The sequence below is a fragment of the Ylistrum balloti genome, unplaced genomic scaffold, assembly GCF_031769215.1.
Source record: "Ylistrum balloti isolate Yb309-2 unplaced genomic scaffold, AGI_CSIRO_Ybal_v1 Utg369826, whole genome shotgun sequence".
NCBI classification, from domain to species: domain Eukaryota; kingdom Metazoa; phylum Mollusca; class Bivalvia; order Pectinida; family Pectinidae; genus Ylistrum; species Ylistrum balloti.
Window position 1 is genome coordinate 132,007 of NW_026781991.1, and position 26,961 is coordinate 158,967.

Here is a 26,961-nt window from a genome sequence, read left to right on the forward strand (position 1 = left end):
GATATTTACTACAGGCGACGGCAATGTATACCAAAAAGATTCGAAAAAAGAAAACATGTTATTTCATTGGGTATTTTTGTACCAAATAATATCCAATTTCACTTCCACTTGAATCGTCATTCATTATTAATATCAAAACCACACGATTCTTGTGTTACTATACTATACAAAGCCTATGTTGTTGGTTTGTATCTCTTCCGAGTCTTCAATATATCCAACAGGAGTCGGAAAATCAGAAATCGTAAATTCGGCGTCGAAAAGGCGTTATAGCGCTATCATTTTTTTATCGGCATCGTAATCTTTGTGATATATTCATTTGCCCATTGTTTTTTTTAGATCTCTTGGGGGTAATCTAGAAATCGGTAGGGTGTCTTCATCTTATCTCCGTGTGGGTAATGGATTAACTTAGTACAGTCTTTGATAGCTTCCTCCAGAACTCGAACCAACAGTATATCTCATATGAGCCAAGGGTCCTTTGAAGATGAACAAGGTAATTCATTCTTTGACGAAGATGTTGATTATTGTATATAAGTCATGTGTCTTTGAAAGTCGGTTAAAGTAATGAGCGAATTTGGCAGCCCTTAACTCCAGTCTTCTACAGACCCACTTTAGGTATCTCAAGCCCTTATTATTTGAAAGATGTTTGAAGAATTGAACATATTCGACCCCGTGATCTTGAAAGTTGACCGAGGTGATTCCTTTGAACATACTTTGTAATCCCTCATCCCTGCATTCAGCAGCACCTTTTCCTACAACAAAACCAACATTGACAGCTTTCCATCAGCTGTTTGATAATCATGATGATTTCAATTTCCCTATTATGAATTTTCTATTTCTGGAGAGCAACACATTGCATCCCTAAACTTTGGTGTTAACATGTCGCAGTGAATTCATTATTCAAGGGTCTGTTTCCATGAAAACACATGGCTTTGATTTTGTACCGTGGACTTCCGTTAGGGTTACTACTTACTAAATTAGTAACTTAGCACTTAAACCCCAACCGGATTCTCTCTCTGTTGTCTCATGCGTTTTTTACCGACAGGTAATGAAAGGTAAACGACAGAGAAGATTATTTCTCTGTGCTTCATGGCAGACATAACCTATGCAACATACTTTAAATGACAATGGAAGGGAGCTAACTCTAACATGAGTAAGAGGGACGTGAGGTGGGGGTGAGGGAGGTCATCACTAAAAACAATACCATCAAAGCAATTTTAGAGGTTAAGAAGGAACACAGTTTGTGTTTGATATATATATATATATATATATATATATATATGTGTGTGTGTGTGTGTGTGTGTGTGTGTGTGTGAGGGGGTGGGGGGTGGGGTGTTTAGAAGGAACACAGCTTGTGTTTGATATATATATATATATATATATATGTGTGTGTGTGTGTGTGTGTGTGTGTGTGTGTGTGTGTGTGTGAGGGGGTGTTGGGGAGGGGGGTGTTTAGAAGGAACACAGCTTGTGTTTGATTGTATATATATAGATTTCTTTTTCTACCCAAATCAGACTCAATGAAACTACTAAATGTGATATGTTTCATTTGCCGATGAATTTGACCAGATTAACATTGACAGTGCGTATGAATACAAATATTAGGTAAGGGGTGAAAACTCCCTAACTTCTTCTAGACTAGCAATATACCACAAGTATGAAATTTAAAAACATCAAAATACAAATTTAAAAACTATTGAAAACTGTTAATAAGATTTTAAAAAAATTGTGTATTCAACATTTAATAACTGTATCTTTACGTTTCAAAAGATGTGAACCGACTGAAGTCTGATATTTCTTGTTCTCCGCTTCGGTGCCTGTAGAAAAATGACCGACACCGCTTCGTATGCGAACTGGCGCACCACGTCTAGACGTTATTCCTCCGCGGGGAAAATTGCATACTGTCTTTGTTGCACAGTGTTACTTAACTTTTCATTGACGTTGTCGACGTATATATAAAATTTTGTTCTTATTAAAGTTTCATTGAATGATAAGTAACCACGCTGAAATATATTTCAACCTGTCACAATAATCTGTCTTCAAATGACGGACTATTAGCTTGTATGACGTCAAACGATATGATGACAAGAAACGAAAATGAAAGTAGAAGATAAATTGCGTCAGTTCGCAAGCTGTAGAAAAAAGAAGCGAGATTTGAAATATAAGCATTGAATCTTGCTTATGTCGATTTCGTGGAATGATGAATTGATTAGGTCTTGAGACAAATTTAATGAACTGTGAAGCAGTTCCTGTTGAATTTGTCTCAATACTCAAAAGACACTATTTTAACCGTTTACAGGTCATGACAACCTGCTGCGCTCTCATTTCTCTGATTCGATGTATGTACCTTTGCACACTTCTAACAAGATGCCAATATGGCCTGTATGGCTCACCTGGTTTAGTTTGCTGAAATTTATCAAATTAAATTAAAAATCGGCAAACCGACACAGGACGATTTGAATAGATGGTGGGCTAAACAAATGGAAAGCATTCTTAACATGGCGTGCAAGATGTTATATTTTCTGTCTCTATTTAAATAGTGGAATGGTACACGTGTATTTCTGAAGTTACGTAGAGAATTTTGGAAGGTTGAATATGATACACAGTCCCATGGTCGAATTGTAGAGCGAAGGAAGGACGAACTTTTTGATAAAAGATTTAGCTACTAACAATTTCCGTCTATTTTAATTTTCAGGTATCGATTTAGTTACTAGTAATTTCCGTCTATTGTCAACCCCAAGTGCCTAGGATTATTTACAGAATTTAGGCTTACACTATTAAATTTGTCTAAGAGTTTAGTTCAAAACAATAAGTAAATGTATTAGATTAGAAGTTAGTGATTGTATATATGTATATCTGTAGCCAGCAGACAGGGATCTCACTAACGGTATTCCCTCAATTTGTATTTTGTAATGAAATGCATTTGGTGTAGTTCTTAAACTATCATTTATATAAATAACTAACGAAATTAACGGGGCCAGTGTACCTCCCAATCTTAATCTCTACATTTTCAGTCATTTTGATCACTTTGGATTTTCCTCTGTCATCTCAGAGGCTTCATGTTTTACGTTGTTATAATCACGGACGAGTCTGGGAGGGACGTGACAACTGTATGTAAGAGTTTTATTCATTGTTTGGCTCTACTGCACTCTTACCTGTATTACGACATGTTATTACTTTGTGTGTCGTCTGTAAAGTCTTCCTTCAGATAAAGGGAACGTAATATTCAACCAAATGCCTCCATAACATTGTCGACTGTATAATACTGTACACGTACATATTTCAGAGCTTTCAGCCCCGAAGAAATTGAGCTAAAATTGATTGCCTTATTGTAGTGTCTAAATGTTATTCATATAGCAATCCTTTTGGATGTTCTTATTCATCAATGCCCAAATATTTTATTGAGCCAAATGAATTACGTACAGTATACTTTTAACCTTATAAAGCTAACACTTACCCTCTAAGAGAGTTTTTTTGTATAGGGGATTTAAACATTTAATTTTAGTTTACCTGTAATATCTGTATCATCACTTACTCTGAGTTTTGTTCTGCGATGTGTTTTAAGGCAAGTCAAGGCAGTTGAGATATGATGGATTTTATCTATCAATTTATCCATGATATGACTGCATTTGTTTAAAATTTAGCGAACAAATACTGTTTACACTCATCCAGAATCAATTAAACGATTTCCTTCTGCAATGAAAATGACTCGTGTAGAGCATGCTAAAACTGAAAACTTTGCTGATACCAGGGTCAAATACACACGTGAAACGATATCTACCTGGTGTTTGAAAGTGACCTTTGTCATAAATCACGGACATTTTAATTTCATTTCCCTAACATACCGCGGTATCAATGATTTGTTACCTGATTAGATTTTATTTACCTGTCGCCACCCGATGTATTAACATCCATTATTAATTCCTGACTGTACATTTAAATCACACAAAATCAATGAAACTTCGTCTGTTTTACGTCCGTAAATCTGATGACCTGTTCTAAATCACAACCCAAATCCTGTTTGCTGCAATGATACCTTGGTGTGATGCTTTGTTATAAAACATGAAAGCGGGTCTACATTATAGCCCATTGAAGTTATATAGATAACAATGTAAACATCGCACCAGGAAGTTCTATTTTACATATTACAAAGACAACAGAGTTTATCCACTACGTAGATTTGGGACCTAACTTTATTTTTATTAACAAGATCACTTTGAAGTTGCGTTGGGTTTCATTGCTGTTTCATGTTTGGAAATTCATTTAGTAGTGGCTCGTTTGATTTAATATGAAAAATAGAGCAACTCGCATAGCAATTATCCCGATAAGGCAAGACATTACTCCGATGTTTATGTTTTGTGTGTAAAGGAGGGTTACCGAAAATAAAAATATCTGAATAACTTTCTACATAGACATAGACAAAACATACACTGCTAACCTCGTCTGTAATCACACTCATTCTATACTGAAGTAAGCATCGGCCTAGCGGATCGAACCTATAATTAGGAATTTTGTGATTGCCACTTAACTGTTCAAGGCATTTGGTTTGAAGTGGTCTGGATCAACAAATTAATAGTTTTTCTTTAATTTGTTATATGATGCTCTAAAACTGTCACCAGACATTATTGCATTGTCGAATATATGATGAACTATGTGTTTTCTGGTGGCGCAGTGGTAACGCACTCGCCTTCACCTAGCCCTCCTGAATTCAATTCCAGGAACGGGCGTCGAAAGATAGTGATCACCTGTCCGACCACAGGGGTTGTCCCCGAATACTCCGGTTTTTCCATGCTTACATCCGGTTCAACACTTGTTTCGCAATCGTTGTAACATAAACAAAGTTTCTCTTCTGTTAAAGTCATCTGGTAGTTAAGCACAAAAACTGACGCCTATAAGTAAGTTCCGCGAAACCTCTCACTTGTCATATACACTGTTCAACAATGTTTATCTTATTAATTCTATCTATTCCTTACGTTATCTTCATATTTCATTTTAGTATTAGACAAGGTGGTAATGTCTTCATATTTCATTTTAGTATTAGACGAGGTGGTAATTTCTTCATATTTCATTTTAGTATTAGACGAGGTGGTAATTTCTTCATATTTCATTTTAGTATTAGACAAGGTGGTAATGTCTTCATATTTCATTTTAGTATTAGACGAGGTGGTAATTTCTTCATATTTCATTTTAGTATTAGACGAGGTGGTAATTTCTTCATATTTCATTTTAGTATTAGACGAGGTGGTAATTTCTTCATATTTCATTTTAGTATTAGACGAGGTGGTAATGTCTTCATATTTCATTTTAGTATTTGACGAGGTGAATAAATAGACTTAAAAATAAAAAAGAACTACAGATTGAAGAGATCGACAGGATTGTCACGCTGAATAGCTTCTATATTTCCTATAATTGTTCAGCTTACATATTTTGTATCTATTGGGTCCGTCAAGCTATCCTGAATTTATTGTAACAATACAATAAGCATAAATTGATGGTAACGGTAAGAAAAAATCACCAAAACAAGATGCAAGAAAAACACAACAACAATAAATCAAAACTGCACGTGATTTTAAAAGCATTATTTAGTATTTGTATCTGATGCAGGAGGAAATCAAACAAGACATCTTTTCTATAAATACTACCTTTAGCTTGTGTTATTATGTATCTTATCATTCATTGCTTTTATAAAGTAATTTGTAATTTTAAAATGTTTACATTCGTCTGTGATCACATGTAATTGATATGTAGTTTACCTTATTGTAATCCATGTGACCTCTACAGTCCTTTCGATTTAGCAACTTTTCGTGTAACAAATTGCTGATAACACATGTGCTCTACCTGTCCTAACGGACGTGTTTAAGGTAGTTTTTGCTGTCGTAACACCCTATCATAAAGTTTACCTGTGTGTCTGCGCCGCCATTTTGTTCCGTGATAACGGCTATTTTTGTAGTATTGATCACATTGTGCTGAGGACTAACAGTAAGTCTGGTAAGTTGTTGTTTAAATTTTGTATATCACACTTATGTACCCATTTGTTTGTATACCAATGTTTGTAATATCTCATAAAGGGTGGAAACATTTTCAATTAGAATAGCAGACTTGTAAATAACAAAGGTATGTATACATGGTTATCATCAACCCAAAGTGAGGCGTGTTATCAGTAGGGTAAAACCGTGCTTATTATCACAGAGGCTAAATGATATTATCAAATAGAAAATCATTGCCCATACTTTCGGAAGATATGAATTATTTCTGTTCCCCGCGGGCAGAACGTGAAGGGAACGTGTCAAGGGGAATGAATTATGTATACAACCCGGAAGTAAGGGCACTACACCGTCGGGGTGTAAAATAACTGAATATATGTGACATGTCTATCTAGAAACAGACACGGGAGAAGATAATACATGCCCTTTACCGGATTTAAGTTACATGCGTGTGTGCATGAAATAAACTAAAAAACAGGAACAGACACGGCGGATTATCAGTGTACTTGAAAATTAATACGATCCGGAATGTCGACTGAAAAAATGTGTATGAATTGTCATTTTTATCACATGTGAGGACAACTAAGAACTGACGATAATGAAAATAAGGGTTTTTTCTTAAATAACATATTGATGACATAGATGATTCGCAAATGTCACATCCTCAAAAGTGTTGTATCACATGTTTTCTCTTTGTTTTTTACTGAGTGTTTGAAGTCTGTAATTTGAAGAATACACAAAAATAAGAAATGGCCTTAAAATATAATGAAGATATTTTTTCTAATAAACAGGACAACAATACATCTATTCTAGAAGATACACTTGGATCATTTACAGGTATTGTTATTTCAACGACATAAGATGAAATAGTAAGATTTCCGGGAAGGTTGGACAAAAGTAAACTTTACATATCTTGGTGTCGATCGTTCGAATAAGAACAGGATCTAGAATCTAAAGCGGATTGTAGTGATTGTGGTGACTGGTTTGCACTTGAAATTTCCTGCACGGTTGAATCGGTTTTGTATGTTGTAAAATCTTGACGAACGACTGCCATATGTATTCTACCTTGGATCTGGTGACAGCTAACATGTTGTAGTCAAAAAGGGATCCTTTAAATTGTCGGTAAAAAATTCCGGATGACAAGAAGACAAAATAAAACAAGTGGATTCCTTAACGCCTTGTTAAACATTTTATTCTGGTCAGCGCTGAATGTATTTAGGGGCTAGTATGGTTGTTTTTATGGATATACTGAGTCATGAATTTTGTCGTTGTAACACTTGACTAAAACCAAAAATCATTTTAAAATCCCCATTATATATATGAACACAAACACACTCTCACTTTTCTAAAAAATTATGAGTCTTAAAATATTTTAATGGTCACAATATGAACTAAATTCAACAAAACAAAGACCTTCACTATTTTGTTTGAAACGGTCCATCCTATTTTCTAAGCCAATCACAACGCTTCTTTCAACCATTCAACGTGGAGGCTCCGGCCACTTTCCGGTCTTCGGTGAGGTACAGCTGTTCCCTCAAGTTCTTGCGTATTTCATTAATAGATTACAAATGGATTCGCAGTAGATTGCTGCATTTACACGAAACAACAAAATTGATAAAAAAAATATTACAGTGAAAGTTATCAGTCTCGGAAGATTGGGAGATGCATTAGTCCTAGCAGACAAAGGATTTCCATAATTTTCTAACAAAATAGTAAAACTCTGTTCTGAACCATGTCACCATACTAGTAAAACGATTATCAAACGTTAGAGCCAGTTAGATAGAAGACGAGATCGGGTGTTCCGAAAAGTGGGGGTGGAGGTGGGGTTGGGGGTTGGGGGATCTTTTATTTCATCGATGACACCTCCAATATCAAGTTATGGTCATTTATCAAAGAGCAGTGGTGTTATGAGAGAAAACACTGTCACATTGGTTATGGAAACATAATAACAGAAACAAATATAATGTAGACATGTTATTTTTATTTGTAATATAAGATGTTTATAGAAGATATAGTATACAAACAAAACACAATAAAATACATCATTGATATAAGCGTAGAAGTAAGTAAGTTTGATGATAGCTTTATTTAATTTTTTAATGTATAATTTCACTTTTAAACATTTTTCATTAACATTTGATGACAATCGAATAAAATTATCATGCTATGTTAAGAACATGAACATCAGAATATTCTATTCTACATCCATTTAACTCATGAATAAGTTCAAACGAAAACATATAATTCTGTTTGTTCTGGAAAAAATCCTGAAATATGTGATAGCGGCGTTATAAGATGAAATACTACTTATCAATACTTTGATTTGTATGGTAGATATCACCTGATAATTGATGATTTATTTAACAAACACCCTAAAATAATAATGATAAGACTCTGCTTATTTTCTTTTAATTGTAGGGCCGTTTACTTAAAAAACATGCTTACTTTGTAGGGTATTGACACACAGAAAAAAAAATTAAAAAAAATTGACACACAGTCAAAAGAAAAAATTTGACACACAGTCAAAAGAAAAATATTGGCACACTGTCAAAAGAAAAATATTGACACACAGAAGAAAGAAAAATATTGACACACAGTCAAAAGGAAAATATTGACACACAGTAAAAAAGAAAAATATTGACACACAGAAGAAAGAAAAATATTGACACACAGTCAAAAGGAAAATATTGACACACAGTAAAAAAGAAAAATATTGACACACAGTAAAAAAGAAAAATATTGACACACAGTCAAAAGGAATATATTGACACACAGTCAAAAGGAATATATTGACACACAGTCAAAAGAAAAATATTGACACACAGTCAAAAGAAAACTAGCAATAAAATCATGTTTGTTATCATTGATTAATGATAAGTGTTTCAAGCTTCTTCTTTGTATCGACTGTAAACAAAACAGTTTATCATACATGGAAAATGTACAACAATGTATTAAACAAATGAAAGGAAAGGAAGTACAAAATTAAAAAAACAATTTGAGGAAGCCATACATGTACGTGAACATTACACTATTACGCCACAAATATTGTTTAAGGAAAGAAAAACATACATACAAGTAACAACTGATGAAAACAACATTTTTCCTGTGATAAATCAATGATTTACTCGCCTGTGCTAAAGATGCTGTTTTTTTGTTTTCAGATATCTAACCTCATTAACATAAGTGTAAAAGTGTTTGATAAAAGCCATTGTTTCAGTTGTTTGGATTTCAGCTTGATTACATTTTATCGTTTTGAGGTATTCCACAACTTTATACATACATACGTATCATCATGCTTGGAAGAACAAAGACAGATTTGTTATTATTTCAAAGTTCTGCTGAATAGCTTGTTGTCAAGGTCTCTCTATATATCTATATTTAAGGATAGAATGAAGTTCAACCGTTCTGTAAATAAGGTATTTCTATGATATGGTGTAGTATTAGTTGCCTAGAGGTATTTCGGGTTTGAAGATCACAACCGTATTCATATCATATCAAGACGGTTTTAACACACTTATTTTTGGCTGACTTTGAGATTTGCATCACATGACGTCACGCGACCGAAGGTCAAGTTTAAAACAGTTTTCATGGGAATATGTTTTGCATTGATCGCCATACTACTAAATCGCATGTGATTGGATTCGTGTAAACGTTCAGCGACGTTCCCTTTTAGGAGTAAAAACATCACGACAACACACTCAGACATTAAAGTTTACGTGCCTACAATGACGTATGTTGTCAACATTTCTTTGTGTGTTTGTGTGTCTTGTAATTTAAATGTGTATCAAATGAATTGTTGAATCATGGGGCTATTGCACCTCCCATTTAGATTTCGAAATCTTGCTCGATCGATTTTGATTTCCCTAAGTCTCCTCAAAAGGTTTTTAAAGTGTAAGTCTGTAGGATAACTTATGAGTCCCAGAAACAGCTGTATGATGCTCTAATGCATCTTATTATGAATTCGTATTGACAGGTGATATTCACATGTGTTCTCTGAATAACCTGAGGAGGCTAGTCGCAACACTATCAAAGACCCGTGTTACTGTGCAATTCAATAACGATGTACATTGTAATTTCATTCAGAATGAAAAGTTATTAAAAGTCTAACCTTTCCAATAGCATGAACAATAGAGCGAAAGTATTCTTTGTATAAAGGAAATGGTGAAATAGTAGGCATAATCAATATTTAAACACATAACCAATATTTAAACAAAAAAACAATATTTATACACATAACCAATATTTATACACATAACCAATATTGATACATAAAACCAATATTAGTACACATGAATTATATTGTAACAAATTACATAACACTATAACTGTTGGCCACCTGCGCCAAAAATATGAAGACATTATCAATCATATATCGATAAAACTTAACAAATGTAACTAAGGTTACGTGACATATAAATACTGAACAGTCACATACTAACATGGTCACATGGCTTATCAAAATGATTAAATACTTCATACGTATTTCTCACAGAATATGCCTACTTATTTACATGCTTTCTCCTTTTACTTTGCTAATCCTAAAAGATACAAATATCTTTTTTAATGGAATATAACCTGATAAAGCTTTTCAGCTTTTGATTCAGAAGTAGAAAACATATTATTTCATCTGTTCGTTTTTTTTTATATCAAACTATGCATTACATATATCAAACATTTATACATAAATCATCTTTGCACATTTTTTTTTATCCAAAACCAAATGTATATATATGTACATTTACAGAATCAACAAATTCGGAAAAATACATAGGGGGTGGGGGGAGGGGGGATATGCGTCGGTACACTGCTCTAGAAACGACGAAATGTTATAACTTGATGTTCTGTGCTACATCATGTAAACATGGGATATCATGGTATAAATATAACTACCAAATCTTAACTTGCAATGATTTTCAAACGATTGTGTCCATGCTTATCGAATCTACATACATGTATACGGCAAACCCGTCCTGTCACAGTATCTGCATCCTATGGATATCAGAATCTTGGTTTTGGGTCTTCTTTTCGGTTCTGCCTTAATTCACTTAGTAAGCAATCTGTGATACCATCACACAGTCTTTTGTTTGCCGTCATGAAGGTATACACTCTTTTTCTTGTCCTCACCAACAATGTCTGTAAGCCTGAAATGTAAAGAAATGTATCAATATTATCATTTCATATCTTTATTAAGCCATTATAACCTAGCATAATTTTTTGAGGAATATTTGAAGAAATTATGAAATATTCGAAATGTATCCATAATTTTATTAATGGATATTTGATAGAGTTTTCAATTAGTTTTATTTTCTGATAAAGCAATAGAGATCCAAATTGATATATAAAGTAAGTCTTTTTATAGAATATTACTTCTTTCTTTATTTTTGTTTTATTTATATTTTCTGATCTAAATGTTCTGGTCATATCTACTCTCTCAAATTATTGATTAGATAAGCAATCGAAAAACAAACGTTTCTTGGAAATGATAATGGACAAGTAAGAACCGAATGTAATTAATTCAGTTTCTCTAGATTAGTTTTTTATTCTATTTTCTTTCTTTTTCTTCGTCTTATATAAAATGTTCAATTTGAAACAATATGAAATTTCATAAAGGTAAGAATTGTTTTGACATTTATTAAATAGCACTTGAGTTTCGGCTAATCATTGCCTATGTAGTGAAAAGGCTGATAAGAAAAAAATGCATTACCGTTTAAGATTGCTCGGTCGACTGTATCTATGTCCTCTGTATACAGATGATTTGGATGTTTTCCATTTTTTTTCATCCATTTGAGTAATGTATGGAAAGAGTCACCATCCTTTCTGTGACATACTGACAACATGACTTGATGAGACCATCCGTTCATTGTCTGTTTGATAAATTCGCCTATAACAATTGTAAAGAATCGTGATGAATATTTAAATTATTGAAAATTACAGCAGCACTTGTACTTGTGAACATGAATTCATTAAAATGGTATTTACAATTATAGACACAATTAGAAAATATTAAAAGTGTCTTTAGTAACGACAAATAAGCTGCCTTTTATTGAGTACACTTGTAAAATGTTTTAAACTAAATTTTTACTATTTTTTTTTTTAGAAAAGACTAAACTAAAACTTTATCAAATGCTATTCGATTTCTATTTTCAATAATTTAAGTCGGAAGTTTCCTTACAGAATAAAAAAAATATATTTCTTTCTATATGAAATACATTTTGCATGTATAGGTCTATATATCATAGATGAAAATTGAAAATGTTAGAGATAGATAAATAACTGTTATACAAGTGATATTTTCAACCGATGTGCGCCTTTAGAATGTTATATAAAATAATGCAACGTATTGTCGGCCTTTCATTTATAGTCATTAATTATGTAAATAAAAAGCAAGAATGAAATAAAAACATCCTAATTTGAAGAACGGTAAATGCTCACTGCAATGTTGTAAGTGGCTTTTCAAATGAATAATCGTGTTCGTTGTTAAAAGAAAATTAGATTTTGAAAATGATGTGAAAGGTTGATATGATAACATTCAGATTATTAAAGATAAATGGTCTAATACAATATTGCTTTTCGCGGTATAAGCAATAATAGGCTGCCATTCAATGAAGATTATTTGTGAAATTTCCAGTTTGATTCAACTAAAAGTAACCATGAACTTTGACCTCTGAGCTAAGAGTATAAGTGATTAAACCTTAAGTAACAATTGTTAAGAATGCCTTTCAAATCAGTAAAATTAGAATTGCTTGAATAGGTAAATAGTTGTGATATATTGAAGCTCAAACATGTATATGCAGATAAAAGTCAAGTTTGACGATCGACTTACTACAAGCTGTCACCTGTACTGGTGTCTTCAGGTAAGGTTATTTTCAAAAGGACAAATCATTCACAATTAGGATGTGTACTTCTGATTTTTGATTTCATGAAAACTCTCAAGATGTTTAAAATCCAAATACGCAAAACCATTGGTCTAAACTAAGTATTGAACCATATTGGAATATCAAATTCTTATATTACAGACCCGTGCACAATTTTCTGTTCCAATTGAAGCGTAGAATTTCCGTATTGGAGATAAATTTATAAAATAATATACATTTGACATCTACCGAGTCTATTTCAAGTATATATGATAACCCAATGACATTATTTTGTCCACTAAATTATATATGTGTCACCTATATTAATGCTGTTTTTATGTGACACGAATGAAAAATTAAAAAAAATTGCTCATAAGTCCATGGTAAAGTATGTATTTGTTGGTCATAAACCGACGGTTTTTTCCCTTTTAACTTGGATTAGCGTCCAAGTGTGCCAATCAAGTACTTAGCCAGCAATCTAACACTTAGCCAGCAATCGATTACTTAGCCAGCAATCAAACACCTAGCCAGCAATCAAGCACTTAGCCAGCAATCAAACACTTAGCCAGCAATCTAACACTTAGCCAGCAATCAAGTACTTAGCCAGCAATCTAACACTTAGCCAGCAATCAAGTTCTTAGCCAGCAATCAGGGACTAAGCCAAAAACCAAGCACTTAGTCAGCGATGAAGTACTTAACCAACAATCAAGTACTTAGGCAGAAATCTAGTACTTAGCCAGAAATCAATTACTTAGCCAGCAATTAAACACTTAGCCAGCAATCAAGTACTTAGCTAGCAATCAGGGACTAAGCCAAAAACCAAGCACTTAGTCAGCGATGAAGTACTTAACCAACAATCAAGTACTTAGGCAGAAATCTAGTACTTAGCCAGAAATCAATTACTTAGCCAGCAATTAAACACTTAGCCAGCAATCAAGTACTTAGCCAGCAATCAAACACTTAGCCAGCAATTAAACACTTAGCCAGCAATCAAGTACTTAGCCAACAATCAAGTATTTAGCCGGCAATCAAATTCGTATCCTTAAGATATAATGGTGTAATGTGTGAACTCCAACGATCAAATCTATAAATAGACTCTCGATAACATGCCGTGATAACTGCTGGGTACCATGTACAACATGACATACATTACGTATAAGTTACGGTAATCCTCACTCATACATCATATACATGTATGTTTGGGATGCTGTTCTGGTTTAAATTAATAACAAAATAACTTAAGTATATTGAAGCGTGAGAATCGACATTTCCTACAAGGTCAAAATACATTGCGTTTGAGATGGAACAGCAAACGGGTACGGGTCTGTAGTAAGGAACATAAGAAGGAAATTCTGGCTGTAGAATTGTACTTACCAGATCTCAAATTTTTTTCCAGAGGATGAAGCAGATTGCATAATTCGGGAGGAGACCTCTTTGCATCTGTATCATTTGTCAAAGCAGAATCTGCTGCATGGAATGGTGATTGCAGGATTGTATTTGCCATTTCCTGCACAGTTGAATCCGTATGGTCGAGTAGATATCCTAATATCTTTACCATCGTCTGCAAAATGTTATCAGCCTGGGTTTTGGTGATAGCCAATGAATTGTATTCAAGCTCGAAATTGATAGCATGGTTGTTTCGATCATTCCACACTATAAGAACCGTCTCATGCATGTGGTTTGGAGAGACAGTTCTCACATTTTTCACATACCCATCTTTTTCTATTGTATTCTCTGTCCGGATGTCTCTGTAAATAATCATGTGCCTAAACACTAAAGAAGGATCAACTTTTCTGGTAACAACCTCGTTTACTATCCGCTCAAAAGGATACAAGCTGCTGTTTAATCTGGTACGAACATCTTTCCCGTTTTCTCTCAGTAAGTTGTCGATTGTAGTATCTTTTGATGGGGTTAAAAATAATGGAACGTTGTTGACCAAACAGCCTATTTCCTTTAGAAACTGTGGAAAATGCATGCGCATATCAGCCAGGGTAAGAATACAAACAGTTTCTACGCCGATGATCAAATGAAGAAGCATCTGGTAAGATGTGACCATAACTTGAAATAGTGTAGTTTCGGTGTTGCGACAAAATTCTACAATCTTGTTAACAAGTGACTGAGGTACTTGATCGGTGATTATTGCTATTTGGTTTTCCTCAAATGTGTTGCTTTCAGAGTTAGCAAAAGATAAGGGAAATAAATTGTCAGGAATGCTGTTTTCCCAATAAGCTTCCAAGGTTTCCTCTTGTTCACGCAGGCGCATATAAACTTGGCCAGCTATATCCTGCGGTTCCGGAACTTGCTTTGGTATTTGCGAATCGATCTCTAAGTTCTGCATTTCTTCAAGAACCAAAAGAATCGAGGTCATATCAAATGTAAGGTGAGAAAACACCATGCGAATGAATGATGTTTCATTTGTGACTTCATAGAACAGGCGCAGCGGCAGATCAGACTCTGGGAGGAATCTGTACGGTTTTAAATCTGATGGTATCCGTTCGCACTTATCTATGGTTCCTGTTCTAACAACTCTAAAATCTGGTTCAATTTCATTGTAAGACGCTACTACTCTAGTGTAAATTGGGTTTGCGTGATTGTCTGTACTCTTCACGAAACGAGTCCTAAGTGCATGATTCTTCTGCACAACGTGTTTAAGGTTAGCTCTCCATAAGGCTTGGTCAGCAAACTTTCCAGATGCTTCAAAGTCCACATAGGTGAACAAACGGAGTGCTTCAGAGTTGTCTGTGATATCTTGGAAGTATTCTTTCTCCATGTGTGTAAGGCCATCCGTCACTGTGGGATCTGTGCTGGTACTATTCACATCATTTGTTTTCTTTATATTAGCCTCTATGTAGTCAACTATTTTTGCAATGCTAGTCTCCTCGGATAAGAGTAGGACGATAGGTATTGAACAGTTTGTGGCATCACTGATGGTGTTGACAAATGTCATTGCCACCATCGAATCTATTCCAAGATGTATCATTAAAGTAGAGCTGTTGATCATATCCACATCAACGGCAAACACCCGTGACGCTACATCTATGACGAAACTTGTGATTCCTTCACTGCTATCCAAGTCATGATTACCAACGATGTCTTCTGTTATCGCCTGTATATTTCTTGTGTTTTCATTGCCTATCACTCGCCTCAATCTTCTTCTCGTTCTTTCCATAGAAACATCTGCGAGTTGTTTTTCAATCAATGACCAGTTGAAGATTCCTGCAACTACTTGATTTCCATCCGACATCAGACTGTTTTCTAGTATGTCAATAATCTTTCTGACATCAAGAAACTTGTATCCAATTCTCTCCAATTCCTCTTGAAGAGAGTTGTCTGTAGCCATCCCGACAGACAATGGTCCCCAGTTAATACTTAAACCAGGTAGCCGTTTTGCAGCTCTGTAATGGGCCAGAGAATCCATGAAAGCATTTCCAGAACTATAGTTGCTTTGACCTGTATTTCCAAAGATGGATGTCACTGAAGAGTGAAGAACGAAAAAGTCAAGGTCATAGCGTTGTGAAAGTATGTGGAGATTCCAGCTTCCGAGTACTTTTGGGAGCAAAACCTTCACAAAGTTAGCAGCGGTTTGCTTGGTGAATAAGCCATCATCTAAAACGGCTCCACCATGAAATATCCCTTTCACGGTATGACGTCCAAATTCACCATCGATTCTGTTGAAAACTTTTTTCAGGGACTCTATATCTGTAATGTCTGCCGACATTGCCTTGACTACTGTTAAAGTTGCTTTCTCTAACTTTAATATATCTCTTACTTGATTGGCATTCGGACGGGATCTTGAAAGAGTAATGACGGTTTCAGCTCCAACCGTTGCAAGATATTTGACAATTTCCCAACCTAGGCCTGTCAATCCACCTACTACGATGTAGCACCTGCTTCTTCGAAACAGTTGTTTCTTCTTGACTTTCATTCGTATCTCTTGCTGTTTTGTTGAATCAAACTGCACAATGTTTGTGGCTGTGTCGTCATTTGTACTATTTTTGATTTTGGGCATTGTCTTCCTAAGCCATCGTGCGACATTAGGAATAGTTTTACAGAGATCTTTTCGTTTCAATATGTCTTCAGTTTTGAACACTTTGAACGCAAGAGATTCATGCATTCTTTTTACAGTGTGCCAAGTACTTGTAGTCGCAAACATTTCCAGAGAGATCAATGTTTGAGCACTGTCGATTCTGCTCAGTAGGTTTTCAAGTGTTATGTGATCTACTGTCGTTAGAATTACAACAGTGTCATAACATGCTTGATGAAAGTCCGATTTCTGTAGATTCTGTAGAGTTGTAATGGTGGTCTGACTCGCTAACGGTTTTGAAAACATCAATCGTAGTATTTGACCAGCAGTGTCATCGACATCAGTCAGAATAAATACTTTGCCTTTATAGATTTGATTTTTGATCTGCCACAAAAGGGTGGACATCCGTAAAAGTCCGGGCTGATAACAAGATAGGTCGTCGATTCTCATCATGCAATCTTTCGGTATTTGAACTACACTTTGTAAAGTGAAAGGAGAGCAAGCTGCATACGATCCTTCTAGCTGTCTTGGTAGAACGTTTGTTTTTTCATTTGAATGTACAGTTACTTTACCAGAGACTTCCAAAGTGATAATGTCGAACCCATCTTCCTTGCCGTCTGCCCAAACTGGAATGTCATTCCCGAAAGACTGTTTAGTTAGAGGAAACATTTCCTTTTCGTGCAACACAGCAGTCTCGACGTTCATATATATTCCATTCTGAATTGATTCTTTATCCTGCAGTAGACAAAATTTCTTCTTTACATCATACGGATGGTAAGATTTCAGATGAACTTGGTCAGTTTCTGTACGAGCGATCCATTTGTATTCCTTTGGCTCTTCTTGAAGTCTTACCAATCGATTCAAGTACACTGTCGTATTTCTGGTAACCAACAGTTCTGCTTCAGAGAAAAGTTGAGGAACTCTGAGAACTAGTAGTTCCTTAATGGTAGATAAGCATTGACGTAATGATACATGTCTGTCAATCAAATATAACTGCAAAGGGTATTCGCGAACGATTGACCGAGCCATTCCCCACAGTTCGGACCCAATGACATTTTCAACGCAGCTGTGAGATTTGTTCAATGACTGTGTTTTTTCAGTTATAATCACAACAGGTATATCTCGTTGAAGTTTTACAAGCTGCTGACATGTGTTCAGTAATGCGGAAACGTTTTCAATTACTCTTCTCATCACCTCCTCTCCAGTTAATTTGTCGGCGCGTTCGTCTTTGTTCACAGATATTATAATTGACTGAAAAGTGTGTTCTGTGTTTTCTACATGACGTTTGAGCATGTTTTGAAAATCCCTGTCTCGTGTTGAAAGATGAACAGTGGAGATATTTGTGATGTCAGAGTCCAGTATTTCCGCATCCTGTTTGTTCTCAGAGATTACGATTGACTTGTGCCGACCATCATAGGAGCTTTGTTTATCTGTCCTTTCAATCGTCTTTTCTATTTCCTCCCATCGCACTTGGTACATACAGTCCTGTTCATCTTTGTTGTTGGTCCCGATACAAAGAATAAAAAAGTTTCTCACCTCTACTATTACCCTTCCATCTTCAGTCAAAAGTAAAGCATTGTATCTTATCTTGTCCTTCGTCTGAGACACCAATGAGGCAAAAGCAAGCATTTTTCTTTCTGGGGGTTGGTGAACCACGATACTTTCGATACCACCTGGAAGAAGTGTAGTGCCAAAGTTGACTTTGACGTTAAGGACACCAGGTGTTTGCAGAAGGCCATCTAACACTGACGGATGCATTTGTGTAGAACCGATATCTTCGAAAATTGAATCCGATAGTGTTATATCAACAAGACATTCGTTTTCAGATTTAATACAATCCCCCAAAATTTTCAAATCGTTGCCGTAGGCAAATCCAAGTCTTTTAAGATTCCGGTAGGTTTGTGAGGCTGACTGACGGATTGTACATTTTCTGCGAATCGCGTCTAAGTCGACACTTTCGAAGGAAGTTTCCTTGGTCTGCTTTATTTGACATTTTGCGACCGTTTCCTTATTTTTGTGTATGCTGATTGACAATTCGTCGTCAAACTGTTCGACAAACGCTTCTGCTTTACTCGCATCTCCTTTATTTAAGCGAAGTGGCTGTAAAAATTGTGCTGCAATGCTCAATCTTTTACGACTTTTGTTTTTGCTCCATTCCTTAAAAATTTCCAAAGCAATGTCGATGTAAAACGCACCAGGAACCATGATTGTGCCGGAAACTACATGTTCGTAGAGAAACCAGGTGGTTGTTGGTGTTATGTTGATTTTGAATTGTCTGCCATCTCCACCTGCTCTCTCAACGAAAAGATGGTTTGAATGAGAAGACTGAATCCCACTGTATTTCAAGGTAGTAACGTCTGATTCAAAGAACAGCTTTACTGGGTTGAATAAACATTTCGGAATGTCAGTCATGTGTCCATTGGTAACAACATTAGGCCAGTGAGGGTCGACGCCGTGCTTGTAGAGTTCCATCAGAGAAAGATACAGCATGTCCCGCTCTTTCTTTTCTGTAATAGAGGGCAACGCTGTTGCATTTTGGTTCCCTACTATATCACCAACGTGAAATCGCAGTACAGGCTTCGGTCCTATTTCAAGGTAAATGTTGAAAGTTTTATCTGACTGCGCCTTTGTAATGGCATGATGAAATAAGACCGGCTGTCTGACGTTTTTTCCCCAATATTGCGGTGATACAAAGTCCTCATGGTTTGCTTTGTTTCCTGTCACAGTTGATATCAATGTGCATATTGGTTTTGACCCCGTTAGTCCCAAAAGAGAATTCTCTAATTGTTCACTTGCAGCTTTGGTGTAGTGACTGTGATAAGCACATTTCACATCGAGATGGCGTAGGAAGATTTTTTCCTTACTTGTTTTTTCCAGAATTTGTATGACATCTTGAATCGCATCTCTGTCTCCAGACAGTGTGCACGCCTTAGAGCTACTATGGACAGCAATGGAAACCTTCTGCTGATATTTCTTGCAGGCGTTGGCCACGATTGATAAGAAGCAGTTGCCGACTACACACATTGATCCTCCTGTTGCATTGGCTAGAATAGCAGATCGTTCGTATATGACCTTGACCGCATTCTCTAGTGTCAAAACCCCAGCTGCGTATGCCGCCGCTACCTCTCCAACTGACTGCCCAACAATTACATCTGGCTGTATACCAAAATGATTCCAAAGTTTGGTTAGAGCCACTTGGCAGGTAAAGATCGCCAGGTGACTTTTCAATGGATCCGTGACATCAAATCCATCGGTGAGTGTCTGGAATATCGACCATCCAGTCAAAGGTGTAAGGATTCTGTCTATATTGCTCACTGCCTCTTTGAATATTTCTTCTTTCTTCAACATTTCTTGACACATCCCCGTCCATGTCGTGCCAACTCCGCAAAAGACAAAGACGACGTTTGGTCTTGAAAAGCCTGTAGGTTTCAGCGATGAAAGTTGTTGAAGGTGTTCGTCGCACTTCCTAACAACGTCTTCTTTTGTGTCCACATATAAACCAACGCGGTATGAATAATGATCTCGTCTACATGTTGAGGTATAGGATACATCTTCTATACAGTATTTCGCTTTGTGTATGTTCTGTTTCAAGTGTGTTAGGTTCCTTTCCAGAGACTTCAGATCACTACCGGAAACTGCTATTATATGTTTCCCTTTAATACTTTCTTTCTTTTTCTTTACATTTAAGTCAATGTATTGCTTTATGACGGCATGACTGTTTGTCCCTCCAAATCCAAAAGAGTTGACGCATGAGAGTCGTCCTCCTTGATGAAAGCAAGGCCATGGGGATACCGTTCTTGCAACCTCTAAGCGATATCTGTCAAAATTGATTCTCGGATTGGGATTTTCAAAAAGTAGAGATGGAACAATCTTACCATGAGTCATCATCAAAAGAACCTTTATCAAACCAGCTGCTCCCGCTGCGGACTCAAGATGACCGATGTTTGTTTTAACTGATCCAAGAAGAACGTTGTTAAGGTTTTCATCGTCTTCTGAAAGCTTTTCAGCAAAAAACTGACCAAGTGTGTTGGTTTCAATTGGATCACCAACAGGAGTCCCAGTTCCTAAAAGGGGAAAAAAGTTAGGAATAATGACAGCAGCACTGTTAACCAATTTATTATCGATGCTTTTAACTTTTGTTTTGTACTGTAAAAGACTACTTCGTGGCGATAGCTTTTTGAAAGCTTCAGTCAAGGATTTCCAGAAATGCTTTTTACTTTAATAACTTAAATAAACTTTTGTTCTTGATTGGCTTGCATCCGATCAGAAAAATGTTCATGTAACAAAACAAAAATAATTCTTATTTGTCATCGACATAGATCTGGATATCGACTTGGTTACGAAATAGTGTTGCGTCAAGTCAACAGTAAACTAGTTTATAGTAGTAAAAATCAAATATCAGAAGTTTTCTATTGTACCGTGTGCTTCAATGTACTGAATGTCCCTCGGGTTAACTCCAGTTTCTGAATATACTTTCATTAAAAGATTTCGTTGCTGGATACTTGATGGCGCAGTGATCGGAGTGGTCGTTCGTCCATCTTGGTTACATCCAGTTGCTATGGCTGCCCAAATTTTATTGCCATCAATCAATGCCTACAAATAGTTAATGTGAGAGATAAAATTGATTGGATTAACTGTAAATCATATTATGGTGCATAAATGTTATTCATACAAAAACATCTGCTCAAAGTTTACGTGCCTGTCTTTTTGTTTTTAAGATGACAATTCCACACCCCTCTCCTCTGGCATAACCATCAGCCTTATCAGAAAATGCCTGACACTGGCCTGTAGGCGATACCATCCGTGCTTTGCTTAGCGGAACAAATATATCAGGGTAGAGGATACTGTTGACACCGCCACAGATCGCAACTTCACAATCGCCTAGGAACGACAGAAGATACAAAGGGTAGGTGTAAATTCGCATTTCGTATGTAACGTATTTCTGTGATACTGATATAAGTATGTATAAACAAATTTACATTTGGCATTGTTTCCCTTGCCATCGTATGATTTATATAGCTAAACTAAGTATGAATTAAACTACGAACTTTGAATATTAGTGAAAAGGAATTGCACTTTATCAGGAATTTGAAGAGTTACCAGATTTCAATGCTTGTGATGCTATATGGATAGCTACTAAAGCCGAGGAACAGGCGGTGTCAATTGACATGGAAGGGCCGAGTAGGTTATATGTGTAGGACACTCTGGCGGATATGATGCTGGGAGAGGTTCCTGTTAAACTGTAGTTTGTCATATCGTTGAGGTCATTGTTAGAGCTGCCCTTGTAATCATCGTTCATTACACCTATCATGAAAAGATAATGTACAGTGTTCAATGAAGATCATCCATCATGCACATGATCAAAACTGACCTATACCAAATTGTCCATCGTCAAACATTTAAAGTAAAAAGTAGTTGTGCTACAAGATTTAAATTTCACGTGTTTCCGATTTGAGGGTTTTGAGATTGACAAAAAGAACTGAAACTCATTAGCGGCATTTCTGACCAAGAAGACTATCTAATGAACATATCGAAACGTTAGTAATGTATATTGAAACGATATATTGATAGATATGACGTTCCGGTTATTAAACTCTAGGCAATTTCTAATCGGTTGTGATATAAGAAAATTCAGTTAAAATTGTACTGTAAAAACTTTATTTCGTATTATAATTTAAGGCAAATTCACTAACCCCTTCCCCCATCAATGTCTCCTGGGGTCAAATCAACGTTCTGAATTGGAGAAATGAATGCCAATCCTTGGCAAAGCTGCAGACTAATGTGGTTGAAATATACAGAATTAAAAAATAATAGGGTTTTAATGCAAATCTAAACACAATGGAAACCCCACAATACAATAAGCGACAGAAATGGAGACATTACAGAACATTTTAACTGTTTTTTACTAAATGTCCACAGAATGGCAGGTTTTCTTGTTTACTATTGTTGGCTATAGTATTGCAAGCCTATGATCCATGAGCATCGGATATCCTGATATCCTACCTATATACACTCCTGTGTTGGAGCCATTCAGATTCTTCTTCGTAATTCCTCCATCCTCCATTGCCATATGGACACAGTCCAGTACATAGCGCTGCTGGGGGTCCACCCACGCGGCCTCCATATCATTGACGTTAAACAACTTGTTGTCCCATTCATCATATCTTAAATATGGAACCATGTTAGAAAGTAAGGAAGTAAGACAGAGTTCAATATAAAATGAATTCCTACATAATATCTTATACTTTATTATACACTCTTCTTTAGTTGTACTTGTAAACTTACAAGGGCAATTTTATGACGTTTTGAAGAGACGTCACTTGTGGACTATTTTTTTGACGACGTGGGTAATAGTACCAACAATTTCAATGTTTTACGGGAGTTATCACCACAAATTTCAAATTCGTTAATTCTTACTTGGTGGATCACTTTCACGGAGGTTTATGACCCGAAAACAAATAATTCAGTTTGGCTCTTGATCTGTTGAAAATTGCAAAAAAAAAAAAAAAAAAATAGAAATTAAAAAAAAATAAAGACAATCATGAAAAGTATCATAGAAAATTTCTCTATTTAAATATAAAGTCTTAAAAAAGTTTAATAACAGAAAACAGTAAAGTTTTAGGTTACTTTGGAACATTTTCATGTTTTGGTTGCTATGCATATTAAGTTCGTTGAAGCAAATTAAATCATATTTAGCATTATTTTTTCTTAGTATTCAAGTATCTTTATCTTGTAATGAGAGACAAAAGATATCTGAAAAAGTTGCCGCGAAAATAACAGGGATGTCTGTTATTCAGGAAAAAAAGAAAGATGACGTGTGAAAATGAATTATTTCCTGTTACACATATTCTGACGCCTGTGTTGGGAAAATTAGTGCAGAATTATGTGTTTTATTTACCTCTCAGAGAAGTACATCCTTAAGATGTCGACAGTTATTTGAACCGTTTGTTTATAACCTATCGTTAAATTAATTACTGAAGCCACATAGATTCACATTAGTCACTCACGTGTGTTTGGAGAACTAGTGATGCCCACATATGCTCAAAGATTTACCGTTTCTTAAATTACATGTTATAGATAATATGTATTCCCTGTAAATTATCTGCATGTGTATAATAACATATTAAGTGCCCCAAGGGCAATTTATCCTCACTAAGAGATGAAAAGATAAGGTACACCCAGATAATTAGTCCTGTGCTTTGTGTTTACTAAACACTTTGAATATCTAGTCTGAGGCTCAACGTGTCGAGCTAGAGAGAACTTCTCTTTAGCTTGATTGGTTGAGTGTCAGACTAGTAAGCCAGGGAACCCGTCTCGATTCCTAGCGGAGGCATTGAAATAAATAATGACCTCTGTTATATATGTTTCACTTTTGTGAACGCCCCTATTTCTCTTATCTCTTGTCTGTTTAGATGGTGTCTATGTATGTATTCGATTATACACGATTTCATACCAGACATACAAATGTATCTGCACTTGACTTACCTTACCTTGAGAACAACATCGCATTGTATTGATGACAAATGCGTTTTATTTACGGGACAATCTATTGATTGTAACTGACTGACATGTACCTATCGAGGAAATGCACAAACCGGAAAAAACAATAGCTCATTGCGTTATAATCTGTTTCATATTGTATTATATTATATCATATTATGAAAACCATTAGTTAATATTCTTTAAAAAAGACACAGGCACATATCCTGACACCCTTCGACCCTTTCACAAACCGTTCATAAAAGTTCTATCCTCCAAATGATTGTCCAATAATTAAAAACATTTAAAAAGATGATGATCTTTGAGTCCCCTGGACACAATTGGACCTCAACGAAAGACACCTTTTCAATGTAGAGGGATAAATACAGTATGGCCAAACAATGACTGAAAATGTATCATTCAACTGATTTGTCTTACTAGGAGTCATCAGTGATGCCAGATGATTAAGTTGTAGGAAAGCAGGAAGCGAATGAGGAAAAGTTTGTCGAAGTATCAAAAGCCAGATATAGAGATGTGCTAACCCCTTCTACCATTAAGAATATAATATGCTTAATTTTCAATATTGAATGATTTCTAAAAATTAACAAATAAATATGTTTAAATTGCTTGAAAAATATCCAGACTGGCAAATTGCATATGACTGGATACCGTCTAAATAATCTAACGTCAGAAATATACGATTCCTCAAAACTATATCAATTTTACACGTCGATATCTCGGCCGGCCAATTTTGATGCGGTTTTCAACATTTTGGATTTTGAATCATAGCTTATAATGCTGTATTCATTTCTATCTTCACTCAGGTTATACATTTATACATCGACAAACCTTCACACGGCTATTAAGGTAACAAAAAAAAAAAAAAAAAAAAAGACGAACTGTATGTTGCAAGAAACGAAAGCAAAACACTACTTATTACTATGAAGCGCTGACGGAACTTCTGAGGTCCTTATTGTGTCAGGGTAATGCGCAGAAACATGTGTATGTACCAAATGGAATGTAAATATTTTGGTTTTTATAGATTTCTTGGAGTTCTTTTCCCTCGTAACCTCGTTTAATGGGCCGTGTCGGAAATGTTAATTTATATATATATATTACCAATAACCACAGAGGATTTTAGAGGATGTTTCCTTAAGCAGAAATTATCGTTAGCTGGACATCTCTAAATCCTATCAAGTTTTATCCGAAAATACATATTTTGTACGTCTGGATGAATTTTGAAGATAATTTTATGTAGTTTATTTAATTGTGGTGAATGGCATTCGTTAGAAATCAAGCTTGAGATGAAACTAAGCATTTTATCAGTAGTATGTCTATCTGGCACCTGAAGCCAAGATCACGCAATTAACACACTAGGTAGTAACTTTTACACTGGAAGGTGATAAGGAAATGGAGTCTTTACTTTGTAGTGAAATAGTGGGGACATAGGGTTAATTAAAGAGAACGATGACCATTATTTCCTATTTATGTTATTGATGAGTTTATAATACTAACGTTCCATTAAGGCTATATTTCAACATATCTATCTAAGCAATCTAGGCAGGATTGAAAGATTGTCAAAATTTACAGTGATATCCCTTTGTCTTATAAAGTAATTTAATACGGTATTACCAAATAATAAATTATGCAGCTTCATACAGCTGTTTCGTCCTTCGACTCGTCAGTGATGCTAAGGAACTAAATTTTGAGGTTTAGGAGGCGCTTGAGAAAAACCTTTATTGATCGAAAGTGATGTCAAAATCTAGATTGGTAGGTGGACTAGCTCAATAGTTCAATTAATCGATTGGTTTTCACATATTTGACAATTTCATTATAATGTCAAATACAAAAGTTTATTCTGACCCGATATTCGAATAAATAAAACGCGGCATACAGTTTACAGCGAATCGTAAGACTGTGCAAATGATACACAGGTGAAAAGCACCTTTAGCTGTGATAGAATACTACAGTTGCCTTACAGTGTTTGTAGATGAAAAAACTGTTTTTTTTAACTACTTAGTTTTAAAAAATGGAATGTTGACTTACTTTTTGATGAAGCCAGCTCTGGTGACGTATGTTTTCCCAGGTTCATTAGGATCTTCATGATAGAAGGCATCATTGTTCCATCTATCACGTGGTATTTCTATCACGTGATTCTCACCCTCACTCAATACTCGCCAAAATTCATCTAAGTTGTCTGCTCCGGGAAACTTACATCCGACTCCAACAATGACGATAGAGTTGTCATCGTCCATTTTGTTCCGTCATGTCATTGCCTGAAAGTGATAATGACCATGTTTAGAAAGGATTCATAATAAAACTCCATTTAAGAAACATTTTCGCTGTCTTAACCTTTTACATCATCTTTTGAAAGAAATAACAGGTATAGTTTTTAGAATTAGGAAATGACTTCCATCTTTTCAATTAACTGTTTTTCAGATAAGAATAATGTCTTGCGTAACAACAGTAAACGTTTTCACACCGATGATTTTTCTTTTTTTTTTTGTGATCGGGGAATTACATTTTTTATTTTTCCCAAGTTTTTTATTCACTTTTTTTGTCTGTAAGTTTCATTTTAATTTTTGCAGGTATTGTACAGGAATATTCTAAACCTATTTCCTGT

At 35.4% G+C, this 26,961-nt stretch overlaps 1 protein-coding gene across 1 annotated transcript; it reads right to left on the minus strand.

The window, feature by feature from the left end:
• Positions 1-10,979: 10,979 nt before the first annotated feature.
• On the minus strand, positions 10,980-26,593 carry LOC132545096 (uncharacterized). Its single transcript, XM_060208764.1, has 8 exons — positions 26,385-26,593; positions 22,863-23,023; positions 21,960-22,163; positions 21,559-21,740; positions 21,278-21,452; positions 14,281-20,923; positions 11,686-11,864; positions 10,980-11,122 (listed from the first exon to the last, which is right to left on the minus strand). The coding sequence occupies exons 1-8, from the start codon at positions 26,591-26,593 to the stop codon at positions 10,980-10,982; spliced, it is 7,896 nt and encodes a 2,631-aa protein (XP_060064747.1).
• Positions 26,594-26,961: the final 368 nt, after the last annotated feature.